General features: G+C 39.8%; 1 protein-coding gene across 7 annotated transcripts in view; it reads left to right on the forward strand.

The window, feature by feature from the left end:
• The window catches only part of GALNT6 (polypeptide N-acetylgalactosaminyltransferase 6), a 54,173-nt gene that overhangs the window by 20,721 nt on the left and 19,703 nt on the right, over positions 1-13,749 (forward strand). For all 7 annotated transcript variants that reach the window (XM_075199299.1, XM_075199303.1, XM_075199301.1 and 4 more), the window contains 2 exons: positions 427-1,013; positions 10,990-11,162. In XM_075199299.1, the coding sequence (XP_075055400.1) occupies positions 529-1,013; positions 10,990-11,162 (658 nt within the window). In that variant the 5' untranslated portion in view covers positions 427-528. The remainder of the gene's footprint in view (positions 1-426; positions 1,014-10,989; positions 11,163-13,749) is intronic.

Consider the following 13,749-nt stretch of genomic DNA (forward strand, 5'->3'; position numbering starts at 1 on the left):
CTACATCCCTGAATTCACTGCCGAGGCCCCCGCCCCTAATAAATTTGTTTTGGCCCCATACAGCTGTACTCCCCCATCCCCCCCACCCCCCTGATGGTGGCCCTGGTTGCACACGTGTAGAATGGTTTTCATACTTTAGTGTGTAGAAAAGGCGGGGTTGCCAATAGCAACAAATCAATTTCTGTCCCTTTTCTACTACAGCTCAGGAAATGACCGTCAATGTCTGAGTGATCACTATAGGTTACAGCATTTTCAGTTAATTGTGGAACAGTTTTCATAAACATACCTCATTACTGTTAAACCCAAAGTATAGGGATAGATATACCTGATAAATCTTCCTCATTTATAGTTATATTATAATTGGTTAAAACTAGCTTTACAAGTTACAAAATGCTATATTTCATTTATTTATTTATTTTTTGGTAGGTTCCTGCCGAATTGTCGTTTTACTAATGGAATAGAAAATAATTTGCCTCGCTCTTCAGCTCATTCACCCTAGGCTTGGAAGGACTTTAGAAATTATTCAAAATGAGGTTGTTCCGGAGAAACACTGGGCCCCTAAAACTTGCTATGGTGGGGGTTATGTTTGTGATATTTGTATTCATAATGCACAAAGACGTTGGCAACGGCGCCAAAGATGATCCCTGGTTGAAAAACATTGTTGAAAGGAAAGATCAGGTGCTTGATATGATGATGGGAGCAGTGAATAACATCAGGGACTCCATGCCTAAACTCCAGATAAGGGCACCGGTACAGGAAGAGGATACGGAAGAGAAAGTGAAGTCTTGCCTGCCGGGCTATTACACACCGGCAGAGCTGAAATCCTTCATGGAAAGACCACCACAAGACCCAAACAGCCCCGGGGCTGATGGAAAAGCTTTTAAAAAGGACACGTGGTCTCCAGAAGAAACCAAGCAGAAGGAGGCTGGCCTTACCAAGCATTGCTTCAATGCCTTTGCCAGTGACAAGGTCTCTCTCCATAGATCCTTGGGACCTGACACGCGACCTCCAGAGTAAGTATTCTATTCTCTCGCTAAACAAAGTCATAAACATGATAAAGAAAATGTATATTTTTATAAATGACTTAACATTGACAATATAGAACATATGTTATACATAATGCTTTGAGACAATGTATACACTTCTATCATTTCTTATTGGTGTATAGGTACTTAAGCGCTATTGGCATCATCATTCTTTAAAGTGCATCACTACTAATTAAATATTAAATGTTAGATGACCTACCATTTAATATCATTTTCTAGTGAAATTTAATCTTTCATTAGGAAATGTTTTATTTTATATAGAGCAATTTCCTCATTACTAGTATCTCATATAATGAAATTGACTGTTGAAACCATCTAACTGATCCACTTCCTCCTTTTCCCCTCATCTGTTTATGTACTTTGTTCTGTGTTAATCAGATAAGATCTTTTTTTGTCTTGTAATGTATATACTGTAATGTGTGACCTCTTTTGACCCGCCATTAAATTAAGCACCTAACCACAACCATCTCTGTTCTCTTATGATAACGAGAGTTCTCTTTGACCTTGGCATACTAATTCGCAACATTGCCTCTCTAATGCTTAACTCGTACTCCTTTTACCTTTAATGTAAATATAGCATATTTTGGGGAAAAAAAAAATTTTAATTACTGATTCGCGTACTTTGGGGTCTATTTATCAATCAGCACATCGCAGTGAAGAAAAAAAATACTTTCACTGCTATTTAAGAAACTAAGCTCCCCGAGACAGCGCCAGTAGAAGAGAGAAAACAGATCTGCAGTAAACGGCTATCGCAGGTCTCTTAATTTATCAAGCGTTTAACACAGGAAAAACCTAAAATTTCTCCTGCATTAACCTACTTTTCGTTGGGTAAGGCAGTGCTCATAGATGTCAATGGGGGACTATGATATGAGTAATTTATCAAGTGGTGAAAAGCGTCTCTTTTCACTGCAAACTTGCACCATCTCCGGATGTCCTTGGCTTGATCCCCTGCCGGGTCACATCACTACGCACGGATGTTGGCTACACATATGCATAACACATTCAACGGCAGAAGACGCTGCTGGTGAAGAGAAAAAAAGCCCAATAAGAAATAGGCCCCTACGTGTACAATGTACATGGGCTGTGATAAGCCTGCACATGCGAACAGATGATATATGGCCACAGTGATAGAAATAGACATGCTGCCCTTCCTAACACATTCTCCTATAGATTCAAATACAGACGCCTTTGCGATTGCTCTTCCCAGCATTTCAGTAGGGTGCCTACTACACCGTGACACCCATCTGCTGGTAAATGATCTTGGTTGAGAAGCTACGCCCAGGTCTTGAGAACCACCTTGCAGAAAATGTACATGGTGAAAATCCTAAAAATGTCACCTTGACCTCCAAACTGCTACCTCTTCAGGGCCACCTACCTCATTAATTGAAGTTTCTCTTTTCCTCTATTACATGTTTTATTTTCTTTTTACATTGTTCAAAGTGCGCCTAGAAATGTGACTTTCAACAAAGTGCAACTGCAAGGTGCAAAATGTGTCCCACTAAAAGTACAGCCAATGCCTACCATACAGCCGGATACAGTAAGGGGTCTGGTTGTCAATAAGAGAAACCCCCAAATCTGACAAAAGTTGGAGTTTTTGTCAGATTTAGGGATGTATTTATTTTTCCCCCCCGGTCGTCATCCTCCGCCAGGGCTTTTATAACAAGGATGGCAGTGGTCCTGAGATTGCTGAATCCATCTCAGAATAGCATTAGCCAGGTGACAGAACAAGAATAAATGTTTTATTCTTGAAGTAAAGCTTTTTTTGTTTTTGTTTTTTGTATGTTTTTTTGTTACATATTTATTTATTTATACGAATTTGGAACTGGAAGCCTGAGTCCGAGATTCCAGTGCGCAAGCCGTCACATGCGTGCAGAGATTAAAATTCGACTGGCTGGCGAGCAATAAGACTCTTACCGCTCAATGTCAATGGTGAAATTTCTTTGGTAAATGGCTCGATAGACTATTTTCTATCTCTGTGACAAACCGTGTTAGAAAATCTCATCATTGGAGGGGTCTTGATAAGTAGACCCCTGAGACCTTTGCAGGGCCACCGAAATCGCCTCTCTAAATGCATCTACTCCACCAGCTCATTTCTAAAATCTCTAAAAATATTCTTTGCTTTTAAAAATGAAACGTCGGTGGAAAACGAGGCATAATTGTGCACTTGGCAAGACACGACCCATTCACTCAACCCATCAGAAAGCGCAACTATCGCAGCCACACAGAAGCCGCCATCTTGGCTTGTACGTCCATGACCTTCTCCATAAAATCTGCTACATTTGTATAAAATTAGATGGTTGACATGCAAAACAGTATTTGTAGTGCACTTCTATAAATAGCCCTTAATAATCTGATTATAGACTGAATAGAAGAACCAGCCTCCAATGTAAGCTTATAATACATGGAGCATAGATTATGCATTTAATAAGGTATTAATGATCCCTATTTTACCTGTGCAAGCTGTGTTTACCATGAATTAAACAGAGTGCAGGGCAATCATCATCATTTATATAGCGCCAACATATTCCGTAGCGCTTTACAATTGGGGACAAACATAGTAAACTAATAAAGAAACTGGGTAAAACAGACAAAGAGGTGAGAAGACCCTGCTCGCAAGCTCACAATATATGGCATAGGGCAGTGTTGGCTAACCTGTGACACTCCAGGTGTTGTGAAACTACAAGTCCCAGCATAGCCTTCCAGCAATAAGCTGCTATATATTGGCAAAGCATGCTGGGACTTGTAGTTTCACAACACCTGGAGTGTCACAGGTTAGCCAACACTGGCATAGGGCAATGTGAGATAGACACATGAACATGGAACATTCATTTATCAGGCATTTCCCTTGTACCTGCATTGGATACATTATTTAACATCATAAAAGGCAAAAGTACAGCCTCTGAAGTAGGCTCAGGGAATGTGTCGCTCTCCAGTGCTGACAGGACAGGATGGTGCATTGCATGTTGCTCCAGTCTGCTATAGACCAATTACTACACCAAACCATATCATGTCAAAACTGGAGTTTCAACTATTTATATGCAAGAATCAATTGAAACAATGATGTTCTTAGGGCGTGACTCTGACTTGTTTTGTCAGCAATCTACTAATCATTGCATAACGGGTGATTAAGGATGATCATATCTACTACTTTTTATTACAAGGAAATAAAAACATGTTTTTGCTTGAAAGATGGTGAAATATAAAGTATTTTAAAAATATTATGGATCCTGATTCAGACAACTTTATTGGATCCTGGTGTGTGTGTGTGTGTGTATAAATTAGAGATGGGCGGGTCCGGTTCTCCGAGAACCGAACCCACCCGAACTTTGGGTATCCGAGTACCGAGCTGAGCAGCTCGGTACTCTCCCGCCCATTCCGAATCCAAATCGAGGCCGAACGTCATTGTGACGTCGTCGGATCTCGGGGCTCGGTTCTCGCGATACTTCAACTTTATAAATACACGCCTCCACAGCAATCCATCGCCATTTGACAGAGGGAGAGAGCAGGGTGTAGTCATAGGCTAATTAGAGCAGGGACAGAGAATACAATATTGTTCTTGCAATTGCTCTAACCAAAATCGCTAGTGCAGAGAGGAGGATAGAGGTTTATTATTTTTTCTTCATATTTGGCACTCCCCAGCGCTTTTGGGGTGTCCTCCCTAATTGTGCATTAATATTTCTGGCTGTCAAAAGTCATATCTGTCAGCAGTATCTACTAAATAATTTTTAGCACTCCTCAGTGCTTTTGGGGTGTCCTCCCTAATTGTGCATTAATATTTCTGGCTGTCAAAAGTCATAACTGTCAGCAGTATCTACTAAATAATTTTTAGCACTCCCCAGTGGTTTGCGCTCAGAATGGATTCAAAGCAGTCCACATATCTGAATGAGCAACCAGGTTCTGTCACCAGTCCTGATGTTAGTGGTCCCAGTACGTCATCTGGCCAAGGCGATGTCAAACAACAGAGTGTTTTCAAATTAGTGCAAAAAACAAAAACCAAAAAAAAATTTACTGTATTGAAGCGAAAAAGAAGTGTAACTGAGCAAAAGTTAAGTGACGATAAAAAAAAAAAAAATTGCAAGCATGCCATTCTACACACGCAGTGGCAAAAAGAGAATGAGGCCTTCACCTTTGGCTATTAGTGGCAGATCCCAAAAAGTTACCGAGCCTACAATTGGTGCACAACTACTGTTACGCGTCAAAGCCGAGCTGCAAGATAACAGTGAGGCATTACAGGAGAATATTTGCTCTGATTCACAAATGACAACAATCCCTGTGGAGAGTCCATCCAACAGTGGGATGTCTAATCGTGAGCATTCTGCTGATGTGTGCCTTAATAGCCCGAGTGTAGCCGGTGATACCCAAATTGAGGATGCCACTTTGGAATTAGAAGAGGATGAGGGGGAGATTTGTGTAGGCGACGAGGGCGCTAATGATGATGTTGATGATTATGATGCAGACAGATACCAAATTGCCTTTGTCCATTTCAATTTATATTGTACAGTATATAACGGCTGAATTTATTAGTATTTTATACAAGTGGAGGGGGGCCTAGAGAGACAGAAACCAAACTGGCTTTCTCCATGTCAATTAATATTGTACAGTCTATAACGGCTGGATTTTTTGGTATTTTATACAAGTGGAGGGGGGCCTAGAGAGACAGAAACCAAACTGGCTTTCTCCATGTCAATTAATATTGTACAGTCTATAATGGCTGAATTTTTTGTTTTTTTAAAAAAGTGGAGGGGGGGGGCTATAGAGACAGAAAGCAAACTGTCTTTTTCCATTTCTTTACATATTTAACTATAAGTGTAGGGTGTAATATACATCCAAAGACGATGGCTGCATTGCCAATATGCATAGAGGGATAGGAAGACAATCTGTTTTGTGTGTAGAATAAATGAAGGCCTACCAACGAAGAATTAAACAGTTTTTTTTGGATGATTTATTACCTCAACAATTAGATTACTTATCTCTAAAACAGTTGGAGCACTAAATTGGGTTATTTTAGGCACAAAAACATGTATTTTCCAACAAAATAGCAAAACAAAACCAAAACCAAAACACGCAATGGCGCTTTTGCAAAACCAAAACCAAAACACGTCGGTAATCCAGATCCAAAACCGAATCCAAAACCAAAACACGGGGGTCAGTGACCATCTCTAGTATAAATACTATTTTTCTCTCCTTGGAAACCTCTTGTCACTTAAGGTCTGGACATTTTTTCCTTCCTATATTGAGACCTCTTTCAGAAGTGTTTGTTTGATGGCAGATACAGTACAACAAAGTTCAGCCAGGACATGACCGATACTAACGTGAAATTTCTTTACTAGTAGCTACATACCCTATTCAACCATATTTTTTTCCCTATAATTAGACTGAGAGAACTTACCATGGCACAACCCTCAAACAGCTTATATTATATGGCTACTTACATCATGGTTTTTAAAATAGAGGCATTTGAAGGGATGTTTGGCAGTGGGATCTGAACCAGACAGACACCACCGCCAAAATAATGGGACCTTCCTAAACAACTCTATTGAATTTAGTCTATGTTTGCAGCCAGATGCCATTTAGATAATGGTCATTGTTTTTCCCTGCTGAAAGAAAAAAAATGATGTATTTTGGTGAGATCTCCTGCTGATTACAGTAGTGAGTAATTACTGCAAACTGTAATGTAATGTGAGCAATGTCAAAATGTACAAGGCAGGAAGTTGTATCAGAAGGGTAGTAAGAATAAACTGAGGATTGCTAGAGAGATAGTGGTGTGTCTTAAATTAGGCTCAATAACGATGGTACCTGCATATTTCTGTATCCAGCAATTTGCAAATTAAATTTAAATTTACTATACAAAACCGTTGGATATGAGCGATTTGCAAAAATCGCTATTTGATATATTTACCCCCTGGTATTTTTCGGTGTATTGTTCTGTACTGTTTTACCCTGTATGGTCAACAGTTTGTATTCTGTATGGTGCTGCGGAAATCTGGTGGAGCTCTATAAACAAAGGATAATAGATGGCATTACAGCGAACTGACTGACAAATCACCAGTACACCCCTCTGCATGACTGCAGCCCTTCACATATAGCCCTTCTCCTGGCAGTGAAATATATGAACGGTTCAGCTAGAAACTGACGCACAGCATTTTAAAGAAGCAATACCTTTTTAAGAATGCAACTGTCATTACTCTTGGCTATCCTCCTACATATCATTGACTCCTCTGCAAAAGCTCCCTGTTTGGCAAATAAAAATGGCTGCTAAACATATTGTTATTTTTATTATCATCATTTATTTATAAGGCGCCACAAGACTTCTGCAGTTTTGTACACAATACAAACATTTGACCATACAGGGTAAAATAGTACAGAACAAAAACAGAGTAAACTAAGACTCCAGAAGCTCCAGGAATAGCAATTATAGAGAGAGAATAAATTGTACAGAGACAGGAGGGAAGAGGGCCCTGCTCGTAAGAGCTTACATCCTAAGGGGGGGCAAAGGGAGCCAGAAGTGGGGATCACGCGCAGGAGGGGCAAGTGAGGGCTGGGAAATGAGGGGTGAAGAGACTGAGCAAGGAGAGAGGATTAGGTGGATGGCTGGTACGCTTTGAGGAAGAGGTGAGTTTTAACTGCCCGTTGAAATGAGCACAAGTTGGGGGACATTCAGATGAGTGTTGGAGGTCATTCCAGTGGATAGGGGAGGCTCAGGAGAACTCTTGGATTCTGGAATGTGATGAGGTGATCAAGGTGGAGGAGAGGCGACGGTCATTGGCCAAGCGCATGGAGTGACAGGGAGTGTGGATGGAGAGGAGGTTGAAGAGAAGAGGCAGTTGTGTGGGAGAGTGTCTTGTAGGTGATGGTGAGGAGCTTGAAAAGAATTCGGTATGGGAAGGGGACCCAGTCATTTTAATTATTTGGTGAAAACATAATGAATATCCCACCAGCGCAGTTTTCATAATAAACCACATGTCTTTGCCCTTATGTGAGGATATCATCATCATCACTTATTACTTTATTTATATAGCTAATTTCACAGAGCTAATTCAACACTCGCATCAGTCCCTGCCAAAATAGAACTTGCAGTTCCCTAACACACACACACACACACACACACACACACACACACACACACACACACACACGGGTCAATTTGTTAGCAGCCAGTTTACCTACCAGGATGTTTTTAGGTTGTTGGAGGAAACCGGAGCACCTAGAGGAAACCCACACAAACACGGGGAGAACATACAAACTCCTTACAGATAAGGCCATGGTCGGGAATCGGCCTCATGACCCCAGTGCTGTGAGGCAGAAGTGCTAACCATTAAGCCACCGTGCTGCCCAGCAGTCTTCAGAGATTATGCACTAACCTCTAAAGACAGCTGCTCAGTGGAGATTTAATTTAATAAAATTGATAATGTTTTATTAAGTGCCTAGGGATTACATCAAAGTGGATAATTTTATATTGTCCTTTCAGAAATTTAGACTGATTTATATACTACTGGTTTTTATAGACCATGTCAAGTGATGGGGAGAGAATAATATCACAGAGCTCAGAGTGGTGGTCTTATGCCTCTCTGCTCACTATATTATGTGCAATGTGACTGTGGTTGACCAGATTCATAAATCAGTGTAGCAGCCTTAAAAAAATAAATAAAACAAAGGGAGATGGCAAATACCAATATTCTTTTTATAACCTGCCACAGTTGCTGCACACCTGATTTTTTTTATTTTCATGAGATTGCTGCTATAAGGGACCTACACTTCTGACATTAAGATTCATTCTAGCTCTATGGTGTTCTGCTAGCATATACTTCCTGAATTCAAAATAACTCATTTTAATAAAGGTACCCATTAAATTTTTTTAATATAGCAAATTCACCTTTTTCTACTAAAATAAGTCTTTAAGACATTGATTCAGAATTTACCTCAAGATGAGAATCTTGAAGAAACAGGTTATTCATGGCAGATGGAGATCAATAGGTCATCCTGTTAAATGTTTTTTCTCCAGAGGAAATTTTTTTTTTTTTTTGTACAAAACATGTTCTAAACTTGTTACCATCTTTTCCTACCATATACGAACAGTGTTGCCACATTCTCAATAGACCCGAGGCCAAAACCCACAGTCAACCCTGCCATATTTGTGTCTGTACTCCCATACGCATGTCCATATGTTACAAGCCCTCATGGCCATTGTATACATGCATGTTATTGAGTATAGCACTAGAAACCATTTGTTTCTAGCACCACCATACTCGCCACTGCTTTACATAGCACTCACTAGTGTTGCTATAGGGTTGTTGTTGTTGCTGTTACTTAATCCGTATTTACAACAGGTAGATCTCCCTGTAGGCGGCTTCCACATGTTGTAAGTGAGCTCAAACCGTTAGTAACAAAGACAAGTCACATGGATCGGAGTTCGTCGTACTTTTTCACTAGCCTTAAAAAAAAATGTTCACACAACACCAGTGGGTACCTGGCCTAAAGTTACCAATGATGCTAATAAGAGAAAATGTTTTTTTATCTGTACTGGTGATGATTATTGGTTTAAAAGAAGTTTCCAACCCTTTTAAATCTAGTTTATTGGCAGGTACATGGCATCCTGCACCTTTGGATCATAGGCATTATTTTGTTTTGTTTGTTCCATATGCCATTACCCAGTGCAAGAAGCACATCAGGCACTGGCTGTATGATCTAAAGAACTTCTTGAAAAATGCGGAACCAGAGCAGAATGCATTTGGTGAACATTACAGGGCCACACATATAAACCAATACAATAAGTCCTTAATAGAATTTTATTTTAAAATGTAATTTTATTTGTATTGAACATGGGGCACCATGCTTATAACTTGGGCATAAGTACCAAGATCTAGTGGCCCTTGCACAATGAAATTGACTGTAAAATATTGGCATTACATGCTTTTCTGCCTAATTTAAAAAATGTTTAGTATTTTAAGTGGTGTTTAAAATCTTAGAACCCTTTCTGACTTTAGAATTTCTAGTGACTAGATTTATTTCCGTTATGAAAAGGTGTTAGGAGTAAGTACAGTAATACCAGATGCTTGGAGTGGTAAGTACCCCTCCCTGTATAGCATTCACCCTCCTGTGCTTGGAACACAAGATAAGAGTGCATTGACCAAGGCCTTCATCACATTCTCCTGTAATGCAGAAACACTGAACTGGCTGCTGGGCTTTCATTTGGATCTTATAACTGCACTGTTACATGCTACACTGGGTCATCAGACCACATTAACAATTGCTGTATCTGTGGGAGGTTTTCGTCAGTAGCTGAAAGCTCCTATTCCTCAGCGGGTGTCTGTCTTGGCCTTGGCAGGTGTGTCTGTGACAATGGAGGGAAAAACTAAGTTCCCTGCGGGTGCAAGAATGCTTTTCAATAAAGCAAATGAGAGAATAAAGGGCCTAAACCAATTTAATTTGACGTGGGGAATTCACCCCCTCTTTTGCCATTTCCCTTTCGAAACCTGCAAAAAAACAATCCCAAACTGTAACAGCTGTCTCCATGGCCAGTCAGCGGGCGGAATAAAAGGAGCATCATTGTTTCCCTTGAAGGCTGCAGGAAAACCTGAGCTCTCATGTGGAACGTTTCCCTTGTTTGAAGTTAGGACTGAGGTATGCGGCCTGTAAGAGAACCATTCACCCTAGTGTTGAAAAGCTCGGAACAAGACTGTGCAGTGTTGCAGCCCCACAGAGGACAGTACATCCCCTTCATTTGTTTTTTTTTGGTTTTTTTGGCGTTTTTCTTTTTCTTTTGGTTTCTTTTAATGTTTGAGGATATAGTAGCAGTTTCCACTTTTATTTAGCATTGTTATCTTTTATAAGATAACAATGCAATTAAATAACTGTAAATTGATTTAATTAGTATGTGCATATTTATTATAAATCTAGTTTGGTTGATTTATTTATTTGACATCTCTTCTCTTTCTGTTTCTAGGTGCATTGAGCAGAAATTCAAGCGATGTCCTCCACTGCCCACCACTAGTGTCATTATTGTGTTCCATAATGAGGCCTGGTCAACTCTCCTCCGGACAGTGTACAGTGTTCTACACACATCACCTGCAATCCTGCTGAAAGAGATCCTTCTTGTAGATGATGCTAGCACGGATGGTAAGCCAAGTCTCCCTCCTCACAATATGGTCTGAAGTGAATCAAGGGCACTGAATATTGTGTACTGTACACTCTGCATTCCACTGGTGTTTGGTATTATATCTCTAGTTACTGTCATCCCCAGTACAACAGCGTTTTGGTTATCAGTCTGCTTGCTCGTATCAAAGCCAAGTGTCTGTGTATCGCTAACTTGAAACACGTTTTGGTCAGAACCAGTTAAGGTGTAGAACCACTCAACCAGTGGCGAGACCCCTGTTTTGCACTTTGACCCTTGTAGCTACAAATAGATCGCTAGCAAAATATGTATCCCAAATGACGCAAGTTATTCTGTATTCTGAGCCAATTTGGATTTGGGATATTTTTTTATTTTTTTTTAAGCAAATTGTTTCTGGATAGTCTGGGAAATTATTTGTAAAAATCTAGAATTACTATTACTGTTTGTCCAGTTTTATTTATTATTATTTTTAAATATCTTTGCATAAATAATGCTCTGCCTGTATACTAAATTATTTTCCTACTTCCTCAGTTTGTTATCCATTAATATAATTAGATTGTAAACTCTTCGGAGCATGTTCTATATTCTTGTAGATTTGTAAAGCTCCACCTATTCTTAGGCACTATATAAATGTATTCATACAGTGAGATCAGGCCTGTAGTTCACCTGTCACTAATGTTTAGGGACAATTGCACTTTAAGGATTTGTCCCTTTTTAAGATGTAACTGGGTTTTTTTCCGCTTGTTTATATTTTTTTTTTTTTTTTTTGGGCTGTAAATCTTTCTATGGATGCAGTTGTTAATGTTCTGTTTTGCGTGCTGTATAAATGTAATATTTGTTTTCAAGGTGGCTAGTTCTATAAATGGTGTCCAGGGCCAGATGTGGGGAAAGACCTCATACCCCTGGCCTGGTGCGTCTGATGTGTGTGAAGGTGTGGTAGCGAGTTTGCTGCTATACAAGTGGATATATGCCTGTTGCATGCATTATATAGTGCTACTTATTTCTGCACAGAAGTCAGGGCAGTTGTCTGCTGCTTGGCTTTTAATGACATGCACAAAACAATGCAAATATATAAATATCTTTTTTTATTTTATTTATATATATATATATATATATATATATATATATATATATATATATATATATATATATATATATATATATATATATATATATATATTCTATTATAAGTGTAATTCAATATAATTTACTAATTATAAAGAATGTGCTTAGTCATACCTCCTAACAGACATTGGTAACGGCCAATATGATTCTCAAACAGAGGTACATCAGAACTATAAAATAATATACTTACATATAACATTAGCATTTTGCTAATAAAACAACTGTAAAGGATATTTCATTTTACATCTGTTTGTAAAACAAACAGTAACGTTATCGTTGGCTCTCCTGTACATTTTAATTTTCTGTTCCCTGTCCTACTTTCACCATTCTAATGTACAAATGTAGTGTCCTTGTCACTGGACTTCCTGTATCAGACTCTCCATTGGTCTAATAATTTGCATAGCTAGATGTCTGTTTAAAGCAATGTGTATACTAAAGGGTGCCATCTGTTTTCATTGCTAAGAATAATTTTTACCACAGTTATTTGATTAAATGTATTTATATAGGAGATAGTATGGGAATACAGATGTTTCCCACATCTGGTAATGTTGTGCTGCCGTTTGATGAACTTTATTTCTGTTAGCCTAATTCTTGTTTGGTTGAATACATTTAGAAACATTAGAGATTGTGTTATACAATACTAGTTATATCACAAGTTAGAAACACAAGATACAGTGTTATACAATACTAGTTATATCACATGCAAGCAAATAATAAGCTTCCAGACTGTCTTACCCACATAGCGTGACCTCTATTAAAGCTGTCATAGATGTAGAAAGTGTTTGACATTTGTTTTCACTTTCTAAATTTTACTGCAAAACGATGATTAGAATCTATGTCACAGACAATGCGTTACTTATAGAGCGGTGTATTGTGTGGCAGGAAGGAGGACCGGTATTGGTGGATGAGAGTGTGTTTATGGGTGAGGAGGGGCAGGGGGTAATGGCAGGTAACTAAGACTGGGTAAAAGATGCTCCTATGTGAGGGCAGTGCCGGATTAACCCGAGGTCTAACTGGGCTATAGCCCAGGGGCCTTGGGCATCCAGGGGGCCCTTCAAAGTCCTCAGCAGCATTATTGATCGGTCCGGGGGCGGTGGCGCCCCCAGCCCAATCAATGCTGCTGAGCACTGTCACTGTAGTCCTCCGTCCCCGGCGCTCAGTAATCTGCTTACTGAGGAGATCTCGCGAGTGAACTCTCGCGAGATCTCCTCAGTAAGGAGCTTACAGCGCGCCGGGGACGGAGGACTACAGTGACAGGTAAGCGCTTGGGGGGCCCTCACGGGGTACGGGGGGGGCGGCGGGTGGCTCACATTGGGGGCCTCACGGGGGAATGGACGCGCCCTTAGCTCAGGGGTCTCCATTCCCTTAATCCGGCCCTGTGTGAGGAGCAAGTAAAATAAATTTAAAGGCTTCCAAAGACGTTGTAACTAGGTGTAACCTCAATGTCAGCTGATGGCATCTGCAAAA

Source organism: Mixophyes fleayi, chromosome 2 (assembly GCF_038048845.1).
Source record: "Mixophyes fleayi isolate aMixFle1 chromosome 2, aMixFle1.hap1, whole genome shotgun sequence".
Lineage (NCBI taxonomy): Eukaryota > Metazoa > Chordata > Amphibia > Anura > Limnodynastidae > Mixophyes > Mixophyes fleayi.